Here is a 22,730-nt window from a genome sequence, read left to right as displayed (position 1 = left end):
GAGAGACAAAGACAAAGAGGAAAGAACACAGATGAAAAAGGGCAGACAGGAAAGAGACAAAGGCAGGGAGATACAGAGCCGAAGAGAAAGGCAGGGAGATGATGGTGGTCAGAGAGGCTGACATGCAAAGAGAGACACGTGGTGGGGGAGTGTACACAGACAGCCAGTGGTATAAAGAGAGGAATCTAAGCCTGGAGTGATAACACATGCCTGACACCCCAGATTTTAGAAACAGAGGCAGGGGGTAGTGAATTTCAAGGCAGTATGGGCTACCTAGTGAGTTCTAGACCAGCCTGGGCTAAATAGTAACACACTGTCTCACAGAAACAAAAAGTAATTTAATAACAAAAGAGCAAGGTCCATGGAGGAGCATTAAAAGGGTCTCACAGGGTGACAGTGTCTGTCTCAGGCTGTGCTGGGGGTGTCTCTCAAACGAACAGGCATCTGTTCCCTGAGATCATGCGCTGCAGGGGGATGGCTGTGCATGTGGGCGGGTGACTGGTGGAGCTTCCTCTATTGGTGACTGCGTGGGTGGGGTGTTTGTGTGGCTGGGATCTGGGGCCAGGCCTTATGGGGCTGGCTACATACACTGTTCCTCTAGCCAAGAGTTGCTGGCACCCAATCTGTGAGCATTCCTTGGTGTGAGGCTTGGAGATTGCAAGGAGGGGTAGGAGGTACGTGGGTTCAGTGCCTTAAGGGGACAGGTAACATTGGACTATTCCTTGCCTCACCCTGGTTACCACGGGAACAGAGATGCTGGAAAAAAACTGGGCACATTAGGCTGATCTTCCAAATGTGGTCAGAACGGAGGGTGGGAAGCTGCAGGTATTTTGTACTGTTAGACTTAAATGTTTCCTTCCTTTCTTCCTTCCTTCTTTCCCTTTTCTCTGTAACTCAGGCTGAACTTGATCTTATGGTAACACCCTTGCCTCAGCCTCTCAAGTAGTTGGGATTTCAAACCCAGTGTTTTGTTTTTGTTTTTTTTTTTCCTTAATGTGTACATGTGTGTGCTCATATGTGTGGAGGGCAGAGAGCAATCTCACACATCATCCTCAGAGACACTGTTCACTTCTTTTGAAACAGATTCCATTGGTCTTGAGCTCACCAATTAGACTAGGCTGGATGGCCTGTCTCTACCCCCCCCCCCAGACATGACATCCTGCCGAGATGGGGATCGAACTCCAGTCCTCATGGTTTCATGACAAGCTCTTTATTAACTGAGCCATCATCCCAGCTCCTTCCAGGACCCAGACATGTTGAATCTTTGGGGTTAGGGTTGTTTCTAACAAGTGGGGACAAAGTCATGACCCTAAAGGAGTGACTGTCTAAACTCCCCCAGCAGCCAGTGACATCATTTCTAAGGTAGCTGTGTTGGAGGGACTTACGCTTTCCTTCTGCACTGTGCCTCCCCCACCCCAGGAAAACTCTTCAGGTCAAGATAGTGGATGACGAAGAGTATGAGAAGAAGGACAACTTCTTCATTGAGCTGGGCCAGCCCCAGTGGCTTAAGCGAGGCATCTCAGGTGAGGGGTGAAGAGGTGGCTATGGGAAGAAGCAGGGGGTCTAGGGTTGGGGGCCCCGGGGGGCTCAGAGCCTGAGCTTTGAGGAGAAGCGACTCTCTCATTGTGTCCCTGTCTCTGTCTCTCCCCAGCTCTGCTACTCAACCAAGGTGAGTGAAGGGACCTCTGGGTGTGGAGGGGAGGAACCATTGCAGCCCCAGGGTTGGGCTTGGGGCAGGTTGGAGGTGAGAGATGGGAAAAGATTGGAGCCAGCTGGGACTGGGATGGGTTGTGGCATTCAAGCTGGCAAGTATAATCAAAGATTGCAGACACTGAGTTGTAAAATCAGATTTGAGTTTGTGGCATGTATGAATCGGTGTGGCATTGGTTAGGACTGTCACAGGGTAGGTTTGGGGCATGAGATCCATCTTCCTGCTGGGCCAAGACAAGAATTGAAATGGAGGCTGCAGTCCAGGATTAAGGTGGGGTTAAATTAGAACTGGAGTCGCTGTTTATGCTAAAACTGAGGTGGAACAGATGGTTCAGCTGTTAAAAGCACTGGCTGCTCTTCCAGGAGCCTCAAGCTCAGTTCCATCATCCACCCTGAGTTGCTTACAGCCATGTGTAACTCCATGTATCTGACATACCCTTCTGGCCTCCTCAGACACCTGCATACCTGCACACACACACACACACACACACACACACACGCACACTAAATTTTAAAATGGAAGTTGGAATTTGAAGATTTTGAGTTAGAAGTGGGGTCAGGAAGGCTGAGGACCTCTCAGTCAGTGGCTTGCCTGTCCAGTGGTCCCATCCCAGCACTGTGGTAGTGCAGGACTGTAATCCCTGCATTTGGGGGATGAAAGAGATGGATTCAGAAGCTCAAGGTCATCCTCAGCTACATAGAGAGTTTGAGTCTAGCCTGAGCTACCAGAAAGAAAAAAAGACAGACTTAGTAGCCCATGCCTTTAATCCAAGCACTTGGGAGGGAGGCAGAGACAGAAGCAGAGGCAGAGGCAGAGAGAGAGGCAGAGAGAGAGGCAGAGAGGCAGAGAGAGAGGCAGAGGGGCAGAGGGGCAGAGGGGCAGAGGGGCAGAGAGGCAGAGAGAGGAGAGGCAGAGACAGAGGCAGAGGTAGGAGGTGAGGCAGAGAGGCAGAGGCAGAGAGGCAGAGAGAGGAGAGGCAGAGAGGCAGAGGCAGAGGCAGGAGGCAAGGCAGAGGCAGAGGCATAGATCTCTGTGAGTTGAAAGCTAGCCTGGTCTAAATAGTTTGAGGTCAACCAGAGATATATAGAGGCCCTGTCTCAAAACAGTCACTGCATCAAGGAGGGGGAAAAAAGGAAATGATACCAAGTTGGCTGTCGGAGTTGAGGTAGGAGCCAGTAGCTTGGATATAGTGACAGTTTAGAAGCAAGATCTGCACTGTAGCATACAGTCAGGACTTGCCTGAGATTAAGATGTTTTGAGAGGTCCTGTAAGCTGATGTAACAAAAGAGTCTAACAATGCCTATTTGTTACCCAAAAAAAGTAGCAAGTGATTGCTTCAGTACTTTATTTGTTGTTAGTCAAAGTTTGTGAGTATTCCTTTGATGCAGGTAATTTTCTTTTCTTTTCTAACCCCCCCCCGCCCCTCCCCCAGACAGGGTTTCTCTGTGTAGCCCTGGCTGTCCTGGAACTCACTTTGTAGACCAGGCTGACCTCAAACTCAGAAATCTGCCTGCCTCTGCCTCTGCCTCCCAAGTGCTGGGATTAAAGGCATGCGCCACCACTGCCCGGCGTGATTTTCTTTCGTTGTGTGACATTTCCATACTGTGCCTTCACCTGCTATTGAGCTGTTTGATGTTGTCTCTACTGCCTGTGGGCAATTGGGCAAGAACATTTCCAGATCCACAAGGGAGATCCTGAAGGGGCTCACCACTCCATCACTTCTTCCACAATGCTGTTGCCTCTAATTCAGTCACATGGCAGTACCCAGCTGCAAGAAATGCTGGGGGATATAGTCCAGCTATTTGCTCACAGACTTGGGTGAACTGGTAGCTATCTCTGCCACATAGCCAAGTTTTGTTGCTAGTGATATCCAGGAGTGGAACTGGAAGTGAGGCCTAGGGCTGGGTGCAGGGTGCATGACATTAGAGTGGCATTTGGGATTATATGAGATAGGTACCCATCGATGTACAAAATATGAAGCAGACAAGCTAGTAATGCATCGCCTGAGGCCACACACCCTCCGACATATGAACCCAGAGTGTGCTCCTAGAATTTCATGGGCTGAGGGAGCAGGTGGTTAGAGGGAGCTGGACGAGTTCACCAATGTCCCAGACAGAAGAGAGTGTTACTGGCCCTGTTAGGCATACCTCCTGAGCATCTAACCTCCATCCCTCATGCTGCAGGGAATGGAGACAAGAAGATGACTGCAGAGCAGGAGGAGGCCCAGAGGATAGCAGAGATGGGCAAGCCAGTTCTTGGGGAGAACAATCGCCTTGAGGTCATCATTGAGGAGTCTTATGATTTTAAGGTGACTTTCCCCGGCCTTCCCTTCCCTGAAGCCTGGCCTGAGCTATGTTGGGTGGGTAGGTGGAGAGATGAGATTCAGAAAAGCAATGCAAATCTCAAAGGTGGGGACCACCGAGGGGTCCAGCTTCAGCACTGTGGAACGCACATGGTTACCTTCCTGGACAGGGAATGTAGAGACAGCCCCACAGCCCCCAACCACACCACCCTGGGATGCTGTGAAACTGATTGCTCCCTTCACCCTCTCTTTCCTAGAACACGGTGGATAAACTCATAAAGAAAACGAACCTGGCCTTGGTGATTGGGACTCACTCATGGAGGGAGCAGTTTATAGAGGCAGTTACTGTAAGCGCAGGTAAGTTAAGGGGACAGGGCGAAAGTGAAGGGGGGTAATGAAGAGACAGAGATACAAAGGGACACACAAAAGGACACGGAGTGGGGTTGGTGAAGAAGCAGATGGGGAGCAGTTGTCGGGCAGAGAATGAACATCCCATCTCTTTGCGGAGAGCCAGAAAGGGAGAGGCAGGTGGAAACAGAAAGGAGAGAGTTGACACTGCAGTGGTCCCAGCTGCTGGGAGACTGGATGAAGGCTCAGCTTCGCCTTCCACACAAGGTAGGTGGGGGACCAACCCCGACTTTACCGTAGTAGCATTAAGAAGTTAGAGGATAGATAAGTGAAATAGCAGTGGGTCTACAGACACACACACCCCTACACCCATCCCTCCTCGGTTGCCATGGACACAGTCACCAGGGCACCTGACTCTTTCCCACCTGCTTGTGGGCCTCACCCTTCTTAGTTCTCCCGCGGATCTACGGCGCCCTCGTGTGGCCAGAAGTACAATGGCCGCTGAATCCACGGATTCTATCTTGGAAATTTACACGGGGCCCTTTGTGTCACAGATAGGTAAACTGAGGCTCAGATAGAGGAAAGGGCTGCCCCAAATCTCTCAAACAGTTTATGAGCTCTGAAGCTGAAATTCAGGACTCCCTCTCATACATAGTACCAAGTTTCCTTCTGGGAGGCCTCAACTGGAGAGACTAATATGCCAGGAATGATGGTTAAAGAAAATGTTAGGCAGAGGTGACTCAGCAGGTAAAAGTGACGGCTGCCAAGCCTGATGACGCAAGTGTGATTCCTGGGACTCAGGTAGCAGGAGAGAGCCGACTCCTGCAGTTTTCCTTTGATTTACACACACACGCACACACACATGCTCACTCACTCTCTCTCTCTCTCTCTCTCTCTAAACAAATAAATGTAAAAAATAAAAAGAAACATTGGGTGAAGTTCAAAGTTAGGGCTGTGGAGATACAAGATTAGCATAGAGATGCCAGTGTGGTTGGCACAGCCCTCTGAAGCCACAATTTTTAATGTGTCTGAGGGAGACGCTGTTTGTGTGGGAGACCAGATGAAGAAATGGCTGAGGCAGCCCTGGCCCTGGCCCTGGCTCTAGCCCTGTAGAGTTCACTACACAGGGGAAAAGACAGACATGTCACAAAACAGTGACAACCCCAGGGACGACAGACATAGGAGGAGCGACCCCATGAGCCCACATGAAGCTTCAGGCCTGGCCTGGAAGTAAGGGTGGATGTTTGGAAGGAGCACCAAGGATGGAAGTGTGGGTGTTTGGAGGAAGCATCAAGGATGGAAGTCTGAGTGTTTGGAGGGAGCACTGAGGACAGAAGTGTTGGTTTTTGGATGGAGCACTACAGACAGAAGTCTGGGTGTTTGGAGGGAGCACCAAGGATAGAAGTCTGGGTGTTTGGAGGGAACACCAAGGACAGAAGTCTGAGTGTTTAGAGGGAACACCAAGGATGCAAGTCTAATGTTTGGAGATGGTGATTAACTTGGGGTATGAGAAAGGGGTTGGCCATGATGCTAGAGAGCAGCCGAGTCTGGATGCTAGGGCAGTAGTAAGCCATGGTGGAGTCTGGAGCAGAGAAGGAAAACTCTAAGTGAGGCAGTCTGCCTGTCTGCACTGGCCTCAGCTGTCTCAGTACAGTTCAGGTACAACAAGTCTATCTATCTGTCTGTCTATCTATCTATCTATCTATCTATCTGTCTGTCTATCTGTCTGTCAATCAATCTATCTATCTATCTATCTATCTATCTATCTATCTATCTATCTATCTATCAAGACAAGGTCTCGTTATGTAGTTCTGGTTAGCCTTGAACAGCCCATGTAGACCAGCCTCAAACTCACAGGTATCCTCCTGCCCCTGCTTCCCAAGTACTGAGACTAAGCACATGCCCAGCATGCCTGGGTCTGGCTCCTCTTTTGCCTTCTTATTCTAAACTTTTGCCCTCATCATTGCAGAGTAGCCCCTGCACCTCAAAGTGTCAAGTCCGCAGTCCTAGTAGGAACAACATAGAAAGTAGGTGGGGCCAGAAAGGCTGGGGTGTGTCTGCTGGGTTTTCCATTTTTGTTTCTGATTTCCATTTTACTTGTGGTTGAAACTAAAAGTTTTGTCTTGAAGAACTCAGAAACCACAAAGCACACTTGGATACGCACAGAGTCAAGGTTTTATTTCTTCAGCTAGCCAGCGGTTAAGTAAGAAGTTAGAAAAGAGAGAGCAAGCTGGATGTTGTGTCCGACGGTGGGGGCAGGGCCCCGCTCTTCCTCCACTGCTGCAAGGGATCTCCTGCTTCTTAGAGAGAAAACTTGGGGATTTATAATTGCAAACCCTGGCATGTGGCTTCAGGATTTGGCAGCTGGCTTAGCCTTGCCTTGTCTTCCTGCCTGCTGGCCGCTGGCCACCTTCCTTACCAGCACCCTTCCAACTATAATATTTGGCACCCGAGAGCCTGCTCTGTTTCACACTCATCACCTCCTGCTTATCAACTCAGGATGAGGGTTCCAGATACTTCTAGGCTCTCAAATCACACAAATGTCTGGGTACTAAAAGCCAATCTGGTCACAGTAAAGGACAGGATGGGACTCTTTGCAAAGCTCAGAATATAAACACATGCAGGGTGCCTGTACCAAGGGAGCTAGAACATTTCAGAATCTCTCCTTTTGTCTTATTTCCAGAGAAGCAGAGGAGAGAGTGACCCACTGTTGCAAGGGATTATGGGAAACTATGTATTTTAGCATTACTACAAGCAGGGGAATTCTGGGAGAGTGTTTTTTTGTTTGTTTTTCGAGATAGGGTTTCTCTGTATAGCCCTGGCTGTCCTGGAACTCACGCTGTAGACCAGGCTGGCCTCGAACTCAGAAATCCACCTGCCTCTCTGCCTCTCTGCCTCTCTGCCTCCCGAGTGCTGGGATTAAAGGCGTGCACCACCACGCCCGGCGAGAGTGCATATTTTTATCTGAGGACATGGCTGTTACTAACCTCAAGGAATTCTGGGAGCTTAGCTAATTTTAGCTGGGTGTTTGTCTCTATCTTGCTCCTGGAGACTCTGGGAAAGCCAGTTGTGTTAAGGCGACTGTGAAATCTTGGTGTGCGTTTGGTCCATGATGCTAAGGATGGAACTCAGGCCCTTTCACATTCTAGGCAGGCAGTCTACCTCTGAGCCAGAGCCCCAGGCCACTGCAGTGATTATTTCTAGCTGTACAGATGGCTGTCGGTGGTTTTGAGGACTTTTGAGGAAATGACTATTTTTAGCTCAAGACATGGTCATCTCTAGTGGTCAGGGTTTGTGAGACACCGAGTGATTTTAGAAAGAGATTTATGGCCTCCTCTAGCTTTGAGGGGTTCTGGGAAAGTAAATGGATTTATCTGTGCTCAACACTCTTTTGGCTGCAAGGGATGCTGGGGAAGTTAGTAAATTGACCTGGACCCAACACTCCCTTAGCAAGGAATTCTGGGAAAGTAAGTATATTTACTTTTCTCTAACATTGTCAGCTGCAAAGGATTCTGGGAAACCAAATTTTCTTAAGCTCAATATTTATTTTTTTTAGCTGTAAATCTGAGAAAGCAAATGAGCTTCCCTCAGCCCAATACTCTTAGCTGCTAGGAATTTGGGGAAATTACATTTACCTGGGCCCAACACTCTCTTAGCTGCAAGGGATTCTGAGAAAATAAATATATTCATCTCAGACCAACATTTTCTTAGCTGCAAGGCATGCTGGGAAAGCAGTTCATGTGGAACTGTCTGGAAGCCTAACAATGGAGCTGTGTAAGCAAGGAAGTCTGAGGCATGATGTGTGCCCCAGCTGGGTCATGTGCCCACAGGGGACGAGGAGGAGGATGAGGATGGACCCCGTGAGGAGCGGCTGCCATCCTGCTTTGACTACGTGATGCACTTCCTGACGGTATTCTGGAAAGTTCTATTCGCCTGCGTTCCACCCACGGAGTACTGCAATGGCTGGGCCTGCTTTGGTGTCTGCATCCTGGTTATTGGTGTGCTCACTGCCCTCATCGGAGACCTGGCCTCACACTTTGGATGCACCGTGGGCCTCAAGGACTCAGTCAATGCCGTGGTCTTCGTAGCCCTGGGCACCTCCATCCCTGGTAACACTTCGTGAGGCTGCTTTGTAGAAAACCATGCCAGGGCCAGGGAGGGGCCCTGTGGGTATAGTGTGCTGGCTTTCCCCACCCCAGAGCGGCCAGGGAAGGGGTCACAGGGGACTAAAGTGGCAGGAAATGATAAAAAGCAGTCACAGACTCTCTAGGAAGAAGGGGAGGCCCTCCGGGGTTGGAAATGGTCTCAGTGTTCCTGGAAAACCTCACAAAACCCATTGTGTGTGGGGAGCTCCATAGAGACAGGCCCTGCCCAGGTGATGTCATAGTTCCGTGTGGTGGGTGGTGGAACCCTCTCAGAGGTGCATGGACATAGATCAGAGAGCAGCTTCAAGGCATTCTTATTCCACTATGTGGGTGTTAGGGGTCAGACTCAGGTCATCATGCTTTGTGGCAAGTGCCTTTACCCGCTGAGACATCTTACCAGCTCAATGCCCAGCCTTTTATATAGACACTGGGATCCAAACGAGGATCCATATGCTATACTTACACCCAGGGAGCCATCTCACCTTTTGTTTTGTTTTGTTTTGTTTTGTTTTGTTTTGTTTTGTTATAGAGGGTTTCAGGTAGTCCAAGCTGGTCTAGAACTCATTATGTAGAAGAACCTGGCCTCGAACTCCTGACCATCTTGCCTCTACCTCCAAGTGTTTGGATTATAGGCATATACCACCACACGTTTTTTGTTTTAGTTTTGTTTTGTTTATTGGTTTTTGTTTTGAGATAGGGTCTCAATTTGTAGTCTTGGTTGCCCTGGAATCAACTATGTAGTCCAGGCTGGCCCCATACTCATAGTGATCCTCTTTCTTCAGCCTCCCAAGTGCTAGGAGTGCAGGTATGCATACCACCCTGGCTAAATCGACTCAGATGAGAGTAGAGAGCAGACAGTATAAGGGTGAACATGCCCCAGAAACAGGGCAGTGCCTTGTGTCCTGTAGGGAGGCTGAGGCCATGATTGTCTGGACCCCAGCAAACCTCTTGGGAAGGATAGTACATTTGGAACAAAATGCCATCATCAACAGGGAGCGCACATGTGGGGACCCATTGCTGTTTCCTGACGGGCTGTGATGGGAAGAGGGCTGGGCAGCAGCAGCTCCTCCAAAGTTAAAAAGTGAGCCCCTAGACGAGAGCTCAATGCCAGCTTTACAAAAAGCAAGCTGGATGCCATTGAGAGTAGGCGGTGGAGCCTACTGGTTGCACAAAAGTCCCAAAGAAGCGTTCTACAGACAGTGAAGCTTACTGCATGAAGACCGATCCCAAAGGAAGTAGGCAATGGTCTGGGGACGTCACGCAGCCTCTCACACCGCACCCCCCTCCCCTCTGTCTTGTCCCTGTAGACACGTTCGCCAGCAAGGTGGCCGCGCTGCAGGACCAGTGTGCCGACGCGTCCATCGGTAACGTGACCGGCTCCAATGCTGTGAACGTGTTCCTGGGCCTGGGTGTGGCCTGGTCGGTGGCAGCGGTGTACTGGGCGGTGCAGGGTCGCCCCTTCGAGGTGCGTGCAGGCACGCTGGCCTTCTCGGTCACGCTGTTCACCGTCTTCGCCTTCGTGTGCATCGCAGTGCTGTTGTACCGGCGCCGGCCACAGATCGGCGGCGAGCTGGGCGGCCCGCGGGGACCCAAGCTGGCCACCACCGCCCTCTTCCTGGGCCTCTGGTTCCTCTACATTCTCTTCTCCAGCCTGGAGGCTTACTGCCACATCCGGGGCTTCTAGGGCCCTAGCCACCGCCCTGAGTGTGGGGACTTGGTGGCATTTGCTCTTGGACCCACCGGTCTCTCTACCCAGACTCAGCCTGGGCGCTTCCTAGGCTCTTCCTCCTCAGCCTTCTTCCTGGGATCAGCCTCCCTTTCCCCCTGGAATCCCATCCTTTGCCCTCCCTTCTCAGATGCATCCCCTTTAGCCCTTCCTTTGTGAGTTAAACCCGAGTCCCCTGGCCAGACACTACTTCTCTGTCTCCCTAGACACCGAGCCTGATTCTATCTTCTCGTGTCCCTCCCTCAAGCCACGAACTTCCACCTGTGCCCCCAGGTCTTAGAACATCTCCCTAGGTACCTCAGAGGGAGGCTGTGCCATCCCAGGACGCCATCCATCTCTGCCCTTACCACCCCAACCCTCAGGGAGCTCCCTTGCAGGCCCCAGGGAAAGGGATAGGGGTTTGTGTGGGGTGGGGGGCAGGGAGAAAGGCACGCACCTTCCCTGATTTATCCACTCAGAGGCTTGGAGATGGAGGAGGGACGTTTGGAGTATCTGTCCCCCAGGCTTAGCCAGAGGAGGCACATCTTGAACCCACTACTTCTGACATTCCAGCGCCCTACTCACCCTCCACTACCTCTGAGAGCCTAGCCACGCCTTGGAGGGAGGAGCCTGTGTGTGTATATAGTGTGTTTGGGGAGGGGGGCATGGGAGGGTGCATGTCTTGGGGAAAGGGGCGTTGACAGACTTTCCCTTCTGAGAGGGCAGTAGGACTCACTCAGCCTTGAGAACCGGCTTAGTGGATGAGACTGAGAATCAAAGGGAGCCCACTTGACCTCCCCTGACAGTATTCTAGAAGGGTTAACGAAAATACTCTAGTCTAGAAGGTTTATTTTGCTCTCAGTGCCAGCCAATCTGGGCAGGACCCTCGAAGAGGAGACCGAGGGTCCCAGAGGACCAATGCTACAAGCCAGCAAATGCTGCCACATCTCTGCCTGTTGGGGGGCGGGGGTGGAGGGGAGGGTGGGAGGGGGGCTGGGTGGGCATTTTTAACTTTGCAGGCCATACATCTGTTGGTAGGCCACCTGCATTTTCTTACTGTTGATGTTTCCTGCCCAAAAAAGACATCCTTGGGGAACGGGGAGTGCTGCCCACTCCTTGCGACCTTAGGTGACCCTGCCACCCTCACAGCCTTCTGCTTTCCCTAAGTTATTATTTTTGCATTTTCTTGTCCATTTGTGCATCAAACCCATTACCCACTGCCCTTCTCACCCCTTGCTCATCAGCATCACTTGATGTCCCTTCTCTGTGGTTTCTGTAAAAACTGCCATAAAACTTTGAAATTCTGCCTGAACAGTCCTCCCGTGGGAAGTTGGGGTGCAGGAGGAAATGGATGGTAGCAGCTCCGACATCTCGACGACAGGAAACAGACCAGGCAGCCTATGCTTTAGAGTTGGCCAGACAGCAGGACACCAGCATACGCTAACCACATTCAATGTTACCAGAGCCTTCACCAGCCACAACCATAACTAAAAGCCATAGGCTTCTGGTACCATGCCTTAACCATTAGCCAAGAGCATCTACTAGTTTCACCCCTGCCCATTAGCCATTGGTTTCTAGTACCATGTTCCACCCATCAATCATGAGCCTCCACTAGCCACGCCCCTGCCAAGCAGCCATAGGTTTCTAGTACCATGCCCCACCCATCAACCAAGAACCTAGCCCTGATTGTCACGCCCCTCACAGTCCTGAGCTTCTGCTGGCCACACCCTACTCACCAGCCACAAATGGTTCCTCTTCGTAGGATATTGTGGGATTGCAAAAGAGAAGGACTCTAATTTGCCTGAGCCAGAGGGAGCTGAGGTTGATGAAGTTTCCTAAATAAAATAGGTCATTTTCTCAGAATCATGCATGGAACAAGAGGGGTGTGTGTGTGTGTGTGTGTGTGTGTGTGTGTTCGTTCATGAGGGTGGATTCTAGGGAATGAGTACAAAGTTAATGTGTACAGACGTGTGAGGCAGTGGCTTTTTCAGAGTGGGACAAAGAATGAGCAGAAACGAAAGACGTGCTTCCTGCATGGAGTGGGGAGCAGAGAGACTTTCAGAGGACCAAGTATAAAAGCCGTTAATAGCCACACCACGGAGGATTAGGATTTAAGAGCAAAGGGCTGCTTCAGAAGAAATTTAAAAGGAGCAGGCCAGCAGATGATGTCAGCTGATTTATATAATTTTTTTTGTTTTGTGTGTATGTGTACTTTGATTGTGTACGTATGTTCATCATGTGCGTGTAGTGTCTGCGAAGGCCAGAAGGGGGCTTTGGATACTCAGAACAGGCAATCGTGGGCCACGCAATGGATACTGGGAACTGTACCCTGCCGGGTCAATGTTCTTAATCTCCAAGCCGTCTCTCCAGCTCCTGATTTATATTTTTAAGCATTCCTCATAGACTCCTGTGATATCAGCGACTTCCTGTGATATCAGAAGTTGGAAATCAGGAACTCAGGCAGGAGAAGAGGGGTGGAGGCTGGACTGGGTGTTGGAAATCAGGTAACAGATCAAGCCAGTGAGAAGGCACAGGAAGACCTATCGGCTGGAAAGAGGTGGTGACTGAGGGGAATTTAGGGAAAAGACCTTAAAGTGACTCGGGTAGGGACAGGGAAGGTGCCCATGCCACCACAGGGCTGGGTACAAAGGAAGCAGCTGCCCTCCCTGGACACAAGATGAGCAGAGGCTGCAGTGGCCCATCGCGCTGCTGTGCTGGGGGTAGCATGAGTGACACAGACACATGGAGTGCCTGAGAGCAGCACTGAAGGATGAGCGAGCACACTAACCTTACCCTCCAGGCCCCACCAGCTCCAGTAGCCACGGGCTCAAGCCAGCGCCTGTCAGTCTAGAATGAAGAGAGCAGGAGAGCACAAGGTGGGTGGTGGGGGGCTGCCAAATGTAGAAGAAACAGGGGAGAGAAGTCTAGGGTGCTGTGGCCCTCAGAAAAGGAAACTGCAGCAGAAGGGGATTTGGGACTTGTCAGCAAGCCAGGACTGGCATAGGCTGCCCGGGGGAAGAACAGAAACAGTGCCTCGGGGTATCTCCAACATTTAAAGGGTAGGGGGTGAAAGAGATGAAGGCAAGGGAGACACCAGAAGAGCAGAGGGAAACCCAGGTGGCAGGCAAGTTTCCAAGATGGCATGCTCATGAGGAAAAATCTGGCGTGACAGATTGGATGAAGGGCTCAGGGACACTCTAGGATGAAACCGTTAGCACAGACCTGCAATCCCAGAACTCAGAAGGCAGAAGCAGGAGGACTGAGTCTCAGGCCAGCCTGAGCTACAGAGTGAGTGAGACCTTACCTCAAAATCACAGTGGGCTGTGACTGCATCTCATGTGGTAGAGGGCTGGGTTCATATGCATGAAGCCCTGGGGTCAATCCCCCACATCACATAAAATCAGTCATTGTAGTATGAGCTTGTCTCAGGGCTTCATTGATGTGAAGAGACACCATGACCAAGGCAATGCTTTTTTTTTTTTTTTTTTAATGGTTTTTCGAGACAGGGTTTCTCTGTGTAGCTCTGGCTGTCCTGGAACTCACTCTGTAGACCAGGCTGGCCTCGAACTCAGAAATCCGCCTGCCTCTGCCTCCTGAGTGCTGGGATTAAAGGCACGTGCTACCACCACCTGGCTAAGGCAATTAAAGAAAAAAATATTTAATTTGGGGCTGGCTTGCAGTTTCAGAGGTTCAGTCCGTTATCATGGCAGAAAGCATGGCAGTGTGCAGGCAGCCATGATGCTGGAGAAAGAGCTGAGAGTTCTACATCCTGATCCCCAGGCAGCAGGAGGGACTAGATGTGTTTCACACTAGGTGTAGCTTGAGCATTTAAGACCTCAAAGCTGGGTCTTTAAGACCTCACAGTGACACACTTTCTCTAAAAGGCCACACATCCATCTATAAGGCCACACCTCCTCCTATAAGGCCACACCTCCTCCTATAAGGCCACACCTCCTAATAGTGCTACTCCCTATGAGCCAACCATTCCAACACTTGAGAATATGGGGGCCAAAGCTATTCAAACCACCACACTTGTAATCCCAGCACTAGGGAGGCAGGTAAGTAAGGAGAGCCTGTCCAACTTAGACTACATGAGAATATCATGAGAATCTCTCTCTCTCTCTCTCTCTCTCTCTCTCTCTCTCTCTCTCTCTCTCTCTCTCTCTCTCTCTCTCTCTCTCTCTCCTCTCTCTCCTCTCTCCTCTCTCCTTTTTCCTCTCTCCTCTCTCTAATACAGGGTTGTCCTGGCTGTCCTGGAACTCACTCTGTAGAACAGGCTAGTCTCACACTTAGAGATCCACCTTCCTCTGCTTCCTACGTAAAGGTGTGTGCTGCTGCTAGGGCAGTTGAGAAGCTTTCTGTAAGAAAAGAAAACATCTGAGCTTGGACCTTGCTGGGAGAGACTTGGTGAGGTCTGTGTGGGGGTAGAGAGCATGGAGTTTAATTAGCCCAATGTGGAGTGCGTAGAGCTGGAAACTGGGTCAAGGTGCACAGACCACACTTAGAAAATCTGGAGAGGGGAGAGAGTAGTGAGAGGTGACCAGGATCAGAGGGTCCTGAACCAGGACCTGGGCCAGAATGCCCCCTGCACCAGCAGCCACTTCACAGAAAAGGAAACTGAGGCCGAGAGAGGTGCAGCAGCTTACCCAAGGTCTCACAGTGAAGAAAGGCAGAAATGAGGCCCGGGATGCAGAGGACCAAGGAACAGCTCTATGTTAGCAAGAATGAATGAGTACAGTGGAAATGTGCCAGAGGGACTGGGTGAGTGATGTCCATCAAGGCTTGTAGGAGGAAGTGAGGAATGGCAGACTTGCTTGGGTCCAAAAGAAATAGCTTGGAATGTAGCTCAATGGTAGAGCTTCTGCCTAGAATCCCCCAGTGAGGGGCTGGGGGTGTGGCTCAGTGGTAGAGCCCCTGCCTAGGATCCCCCAGTGAGGGGCTGGGGTGTGGCATGACTCAGTGGTAGAGCCCCTGCCTAGAATCCCCCAGTGAGGGGCTGGAGGTGTGGCTCAATGGTAGAGCTTCTGCCTAGAATCCCCCAGTGAGGGGCTGGGAAGGGGGTGGCTCAATGGTAGAGCTTCTGCCTAGAATCCCCCAGTGAGGGGCTGGGGGTGTGGCTCAGTGGTAGAGCTTCTGCTTAGAATCCCCCAATGAGGGGCTGGAAGTGTGGCTCAGTGTTAGAGCCCCTGCATAGAATCCCCCAGTGAAGGGCTGGGGATATTGCTCAAAGGCAGAGCATTTTCCTAGTATGCAAAATGTTTCATCCCTAGCATCCAAAACACAACTGATCTTTGACATCCCAGTTTGTCTCACTGGGAGGTCATGTCACTGCTGTCATGTTTTTCTTGTTCTGATGCGCCCTCACCTCACAGATGGATCCCATCAGGGGCCCCTTCTGCAAGATGCACATTTGGAACTTAGGACCTTACTGGGACTCAAGTCATGTGATAGACACACAGGAGGCTGGGAAAGTGAGTCTTACGGGTTCTTTCTGGAGAGAATGCTCCCCTCCGGTGTTCTGAGTGTTTGTGTGTAAAAGGCAGCTGGACACAGGACAGCAAGAAGCTGTGTGCCTTCCATTCCGGATGAGACACAGGTCTGAAAATCCAGATCAGAAACCTTGCAAAAGTCTGTTTCCCACAAACCTTCCAGCTTAAGCAACACGGATGTTCCTCAGAGTCTGATGCCATATTAAACCATGGTGTTAGCTGGGTTGTAGTCCCCAGGAATTTGGGGAAGGGGAGAGAATCTGCTTCCAAGATTCCAGAAGCTTCCATTCCCAACTCCTCTGACTCCAGCTTCTTCCACTTCATGGAGTTTCCTTATGACCCTCTCTTAACTAAAAGGTCCCAGGTGGTGGCACATCGGGTCCACTTATATAGTTAATGTTTTTCTTTTCCTTGTCCCCAGAATTTTAAACTGGACACATCTACAGATTCTTCTGGGGTCACATTTGGAAATTCTCAGGTTCTGAGGACTGTAGAGTGGACATCTGGGGGCCATTATTCAGCCTGCCACTGTCTCCACTGTGACTTAATGGAATGTATCTAAGGACCCTCTCTCCTGCTGTGCTTCTGCAGACATCAACCAAGCCACACACCCGTTGTCCTGTAGCTGTTTCTTAGGATCCAACGTGTTCATGGAGGGAGCAGGGCACCTCCTGCGACTAACATGAGGAGCTGGAGAGAAAGCCCAACCGTTAAACGCATGCATAAGAACCCAACTTTGATTCCCAAAGCCTATGTTAGAAAGCTTGCAACCCCCTATAATTGCAGCTCCAGAGGACCTACCCTCTCTCTTCTGGCCTCCACAGGCACCTGCACTCTGGTGCACATAAACACACACACACACACACACACACTTTAAAATACAATAAAATAAAAACTTGTGTTTTTCAAGACATAGTTTCTCTGTGTAGCTCTGGCTGTCTCAGAACTCAGTCTGTAGACCAGTCTGGCCTTGAACTCACAGAGATTTGCCTGCCTCTGCCTCTCTAGTGCTGGGATTAAAGGTGAGCACCACCATCACCCAACAATAAGTTTTTTTTTTTTATAAAAGAATTTAAAGACTAGAGGGATGGCTCATTGGTTAATAACCAATTGTTGCTCTTGCAGGGGACTCAGGTTTGAGTCCCCAAACCAACATAGTGGCTCACAACAGTCTATAATTTCTGTTCCAGAGTATCCAGTGCCCTCATCTGACCCTGAACACCAAACTTGCACATAGTGCACATACATACAGGCAAAACACTTATAAAATTAAAAATAAATCTTTTTTAAAGGAAGAGCTCATGCGACACATGGACCAGAAAGCTCCCAAGACAGACTCCTCCCCCTAGGATGACATTGAAATTTCTGGTTTCTTTGGAGATTGGTTCTGTCATATGATGTTTTGCTGAAGCAGACATGTGAAAGGATGTTTTGCTGAAGCAGACACATGAGAGGATGCCCGATGCCGCAGTCTCCGACCCACAGAGACAAGAATGACACAGACACCAAAACGGGTTCATGCAGCTTCAGCTTCTTTTACTTCCTCTTTACTTGCAGCTTTCTTTACTTAGGGCAAGGGCTATTCTTTTTTTTTTTTTTTTTTTATTTATATGAGTACACTGTAGCTGTCTTCAGAAACACCAGATCCCTTTACAGATGGTTGTGAGCCACCATGTGGTTGCTGGGAATTGAACTCAGGACCTCTGGAAGAGCAGTCAGTGCTCTTAACCACTGAGCCATCTCTCCAGCCCGCAAGGGCTATTCTTATACAATAGCGGCAACTGGCCTCATCTCACTCCACACCACCTCATCCAATCAGAATCACACACGCTCCCGGCACGAGCTCAGGTCGGTCACAGATAGGCTGAGAGATCCGGATCACGAGAAATAATCTAACTTGGCAAGCAGCTTACGCATGCAGTTTCACTGTGCATGTTCGGGCAAGGCAGTAAACGTGGGTTTCAAGGGGCCTGGCAATGGGCCAGGGCGCCATCTTAGCCCATGCGGCCGCACCCAATTCCCCGCATCCCAGTGTTTGGAAGAATATAATTATGACCCCACAGACAGTGGGAGGAGGCTCTGGCATTGGTTCGCCTTGCATTGTGTTGTTGGTCTTTGCTTGTCCTGACTTGGTAGAGAGTAACTCGACAGAGAACTTCTTGTGGTATTCTGGCAGCTTCTTGAAGCTTCTGCAGACTCAGGCCAATTGGCAGAGCCTCTTGGTTTCTTCTGAATCAAACTACTGTTGCAGATTCTTGAGTGGGGATTGCCGAACAGAGTGGACTGCCACTGCTGATTCGTGTTGGTGTTTAGCTAGAGGGCTGGACTGCTAACAGTGAAGATTGGAATAGCCCCAAAGAACTATTTCTAAATGGGTCAACAACTCCTGTTTCCTAGTAACCTTTCTTTACCACTACCTCTGGTGGGTGGTGGGCTAGAAGGGAGGTTGAAGCATTTAAGAACCATTATTAAAGTAGGTTGTGAAAAATCTAAGGTTGTGTAAAACCCTAGGATACACAAGCAGTGAACAACTGATGAGAGGTAGACTCTTCAAGTGGGTCTGCCTGCATGATGCACGGGGGAGACAGGTTGGGGTGGTTTAAATAGGATTGGCCCCCACAGAGTCATGAGTGGGAATGCCTGGCCCCTAAGGAGTGGCACTATTAGGAGGTGTGGCCCTGTTGGAGTAGGTATGGCCTTACCAGAGGAGGTGTGGCCTTGTTAGAGGAAGTGTGTCACTGTGGAGGTGGGGCTTTGATGTCTCATATGTATGCTCAAGTCTAGCCAGTGTGACACAGGCTCCTCCTTGCTGCCTTCGGATCAAGAAGTTGAACTCTTGGCTCCTCCTTGGCTCCTCCACCTTTATGCTTCCTGGCATGATGATAATGGTCTGAACCTCTAAAACTGTAAGCCAGCTACAATTAAATATTGTTCTTTATAAGAGTTGCGTTGGTCATGATGTTCTTCACAGCAATGAAACCCTAACTACGACATCAGGGATGCAGTTTTATGAGTCATTACTCATTCTGAAGTGAGCTGTTGGGTGAAGCAGCTGTCTGAGTCATTCACACTCCTAGAAGTAACCCCCCAAAACTTACTGGCTTACCAAGCTGCATGTCAATGGACTCCTTCATTCCATCTATCCAGGATGAATAGAAGCTGGCAGTGTCATCTATCCAGGGTGAATAGAAATAGTCTTCCCAGGAAAATTCCTGAAACAGAGCACCCAACAGGCTCAGGAGTAACTCAGGGTGTCTAAACCCCAGGTTCCCATCATGTTTGACCAGCATGCCTAGCCTCAAACTCACAGAGATTGGCCTACCCATGCCTCCCATTGTGTTGGCATTAAAGGGATGCATAGTGACTCGCAGCTCACAGTGGTTGTTTGTGCTTCTGTTCTGCCCAGACTGCACACTTGCCAAGTCCTTCTGCTTTTTGATCCAGATCCCCATGGAAGTCTGTCTAAAGGCACCCAGTAAAACCATGGTGTAGCCTGAATCCTACGCCCTCTTGGAATTTCTTCTGCTCAGTTGAATAGTCTATCACCTTTGTTCCCAGTTTGCTTTCTACTGTGCTAAACACTGTGACCAGAATCAATGTGCAAGAGGAAAGAGTGACTTGCATGTCCTTATGATCACATGCTGTGACTGAGGGAAGAAAGGATAGGAACATGGAGGCAAGGACTGAAGCAAAGGCTATGAAGAAGCAATGCCTACTAGTAGGCTTGTTCCCCATGGCTGGCTGGCTTGACTTGCTTGATTCTTCCTCCTCTTCCTCTTCTTCTTCCTCCTCCTCTTTTTCTTCTTCCTCTTCCTCTTCTTTCCCTCCTCTTTTTCTTCTTCCTCTTCTTCTTCCTTTTCTTTTTTCTCCCACTCCTCATCATCCTTCCCCTCCTCTTCCTCCCCTTCTCCTCCTCTTTTTCCTTCCTCATCACCACCAACATTCCCCCCTCTTCCTCCTTTTTTTGAGATGGGGTTTCTCTTTGTAGCCCTGACTGATGAATTTTTTCCCAAAATGTAAGAGATGGTGGCTGGCCCAGTGCTGTGACCTAGAGGACACCAGGCAAGATTGCTCAGCTTTCTTATTCAGCCCAGGACCACCCAGCAGTTGGGACGGAGAGGCAGGCAGATCTCTGTAAGTTCGAGGCTAGCCTGGTCCTCAGAGCTAGTTCATTCAGCCAAAGCTACACAGAGAAACTCTATCTAGGAGAAAAAAAGAATTTAGATTTTTAAATTTTATCATTATATGTGTATGTTTGCCTGCATGTATGTTTGTGCACCATGTGTGTGCTGATACCCTTGAAGGTCAGAAGAACAGACTGGATCCTCTGGAACTGGGGTTATGGAAGTTTGAACAACCATCTCGGTGGAATCAAACTTGGGTCCTCTGCAAGAGCAACAAGTTAAGAACAGCAATCTTAACTACTGATTCAATTCTCCATCCCCAGGCTCTTATTGTTAAAAAGAAAATAACCAAGCCCACCTCCCACTCCTCCTGTTTCCCAAGCCCACCTCCCACCCCTCCTGTTTCCTCCTCCACCCCTCCCGCCATTCCTCCTTTCCAAGTTTATGTGAGATTTTTCACCCCCATTGAATTTACTTCATGCTTCCTGTCTACTGGAGCACAGATGGCCTCACAGGGTCCTGTTAGTGAAGAAATCTCCTCTCTCCCTCTCTCCTCTCTCTCTCTTTTCCTCCTCCTCCTGCTCCTCTCTCTCTCTCTCTCTCTCTCTCTCTCTCTCTCTCTCTCTCTCTCTCTCTCTCTCTCTCTCTCTCTCTCTCTCCTCTTTCTCTCTCCTTCTCTCTCCTCCATCTTCCCGACCTCCTTCCACTAGAAGCTATTGATTGCCAGTGTCTCCTTTAGCTAGGGGCGGGACATCATGCCTACCACCTTTCTCCATGCTGGGATTTTGCTCGGCTAGATCTTGTTCATATCTTGTGTGTGCTATGACAATCTCTGTGAGTTCACACTTGCAGCTTTGCTGGTGTGTCTGGAAGACACTGTTTTGTTTTGGTCACCCACCACCTCTAGCTCCTACAGTCTTTCCACTCCATCTTCCACAATGATCCCTTGGGTGTTCTGGAGTGATCCTCAGTTGTGAAAAATAGATAGTTAAAAATTAACCCTCATAGCCTCCCACAGAGACTCAAGACATGGATAGAATGTGGCCCAAGCTCTTCCTCAGAGTGGAACACAAATGGGCCCTAGCCCCATTCCCAAAAGAACCCTCCTCCCCTTTGAAGTCTGCATTTGTGTGGCATTCTGGTCCTCCAAGCTTCCACCCAGGTCCCTACTGACCTGGCCAGGACTCCTCCAGCCCAAGTCTCCAAACCCTTCCCAATTTATCCTATGATCCTCCTCTGAAGGCTGAAGAGCCACATGCTCAGGCTTGCTCACAAAGCATTCTCTGGTACCAGTTTTCCATATTAGTTAGGTTTTTTTAAATATTTATTTATTTTATGTGTATGAGTATACTATCTTCATGCTCTCCAGAAGAGGACATCAGATCCCATTCCAGATGGTGTTAGCCACCATGTGGTTGCTGGGCATTGAACTCAGGACCTCTAGAAGAGAAGTCAGCGCTCTTAGCTACTGAGCCATCTCTCCAGCCCCCTTGTATTGGTTACTTTTATATCGCTGTGACATTGTACCAGATAAATAAAATACTAAGGTACTGGGGCTCTGAGCCCAGGTCTTCATACCTCACAGCAATTACAATGGGTATTGGAAAGGTGAGTTACTACTCAGAGGGTTGGACACACTCATGGCCAACTTCCAGCGCACACCTTCTGGTCTATCCAAGGAGCTTCCCCAATCCCATGAGGATTGAGGCCAGCCTCTAGGAAGGACTTCTGAGAAGGTAGGAGGAACAGGATAAGGGTTGTTCCCAGCTTCGGGGTGCTTCACTCCTCCCCACGGTGCTGGAGGGACTATCCTGGCCCCATCTCCCTCTCACCCCCTTCCCTGTTTTCTTTCCTCTTCCCTCCGAGCTCCCTGGGGAAGGGGAAGAAAAATGGAGGCTAACAGACAGAAATGAAAGATGGAGTCAGAAGAGGACAGACATCTGGAGGCAGACCGATGAGACTCAGAAAGAGAAGAGAGACTGAGATGGGACAGGGGCCACAGACCAAGATAGGGCTGGGGAGGTCAGGGGGCACAGAGAGGAGGAGGTGGAGGAGGAGGAGGAGGAGGAGGAGGAGGAGGAGGAGGAGGAGGAGGAAGAAGAGAAAGGAAAGTAGGAAAAGGAGGAGGGAGGGGGAGAGGGACAAGAAGGGGGGAAGAGAAGGGAGGAGACTCAGCCATGAGACCAAGGGAGAGGTCGCAGCTGGCAGAGGGAGGAGAGTAAGAAAGGACAGAAAGGGCCAGGGAAAAATAGTTGGAGAGAAAAGGATGGGGGTGGGTGGTGAGTGCCTGGGGCAGACAGAGGCAGCCTCCTGCTCCTCTCCCTGGGGTCAGGCGCTGCTCCTTGGGACTGCACAGCCATGGCTAATGGAATGATTGCTTGGTGGGGCCGGAGGGGAGGGCAGCAGGCTGCAGGTGACAAATGAGCTGCTCCAGTCACCACTGCTGTGATGGATGGCCAGGCCTGCAGTGAGGAGGGCTCCTTAGATAAATGGTTCCTTCTGTTGCAGCCAGGCTAGGCAGAGAGGACCTGGGGTGTAGAGAAAATCAGAGAGGCAGATGGCAGGTCTGAGAGATAGAGTAACAGGAGGAGACACACACACACACACACACACACACACACACACACACACACACACACACGGTGAGTGGGGGAGAGAGAGAGAGTCAGAGAGAGACAGAAACAGAGACAGACTGACAGTTGGAGAGAAAGAAAGAGAGGAAGAGACAGAGACAGAGAGGAGGTGCTGGGATTCCTTGAGAACCTTGGGGGTATAATCGATACATAGTCACAGTCCCCATGGCTTGAGGCCAGGTAGGAGAGTCTGAGCTGGGAAGACTTAGGAACCTCCATGCTCTCAGCCAGGGCTGGTGCTGGATGCAGTCTGGGGCCCTTCCCTGGGTTAAG

The 22,730-nt window shown here is 50.1% G+C and overlaps 1 protein-coding gene across 2 annotated transcripts in view; it reads left to right on the top strand.

Moving 5' to 3' along the window:
* Positions 1–11,159, top strand: part of Slc8a2 (solute carrier family 8 member A2) — a 30,057-nt gene extending 18,898 nt beyond the window's left edge. The window contains exons 5-10 of one of the 2 annotated variants that reach the window (XM_021166777.3): positions 1,420–1,523; positions 1,652–1,669; positions 3,895–4,019; positions 4,271–4,370; positions 8,192–8,470; positions 9,814–11,159. In XM_021166777.3, the coding sequence (XP_021022436.1) occupies positions 1,420–1,523; positions 1,652–1,669; positions 3,895–4,019; positions 4,271–4,370; positions 8,192–8,470; positions 9,814–10,190 (1,003 nt within the window). In that variant the 3' untranslated portion in view covers positions 10,191–11,159. The remainder of the gene's footprint in view (positions 1–1,419; positions 1,524–1,651; positions 1,670–3,894; positions 4,020–4,270; positions 4,371–8,191; positions 8,471–9,813) is intronic. The other variant, XM_029480078.2, reaches the window with a different exon arrangement.
* The last annotated feature ends 11,571 nt before the right edge of the window (positions 11,160–22,730 follow it).

Source organism: Mus caroli, unplaced genomic scaffold, assembly GCF_978045245.1.
Source record: "Mus caroli unplaced genomic scaffold, Mus_caroli_1 scaffold_8, whole genome shotgun sequence".
Classification (NCBI taxonomy): Eukaryota; Metazoa; Chordata; class Mammalia; order Rodentia; family Muridae; genus Mus; species Mus caroli.
The sequence above is the reverse complement of the archived record's forward strand: the minus strand, read 5'-3'. Positions and strand labels throughout refer to the sequence as shown.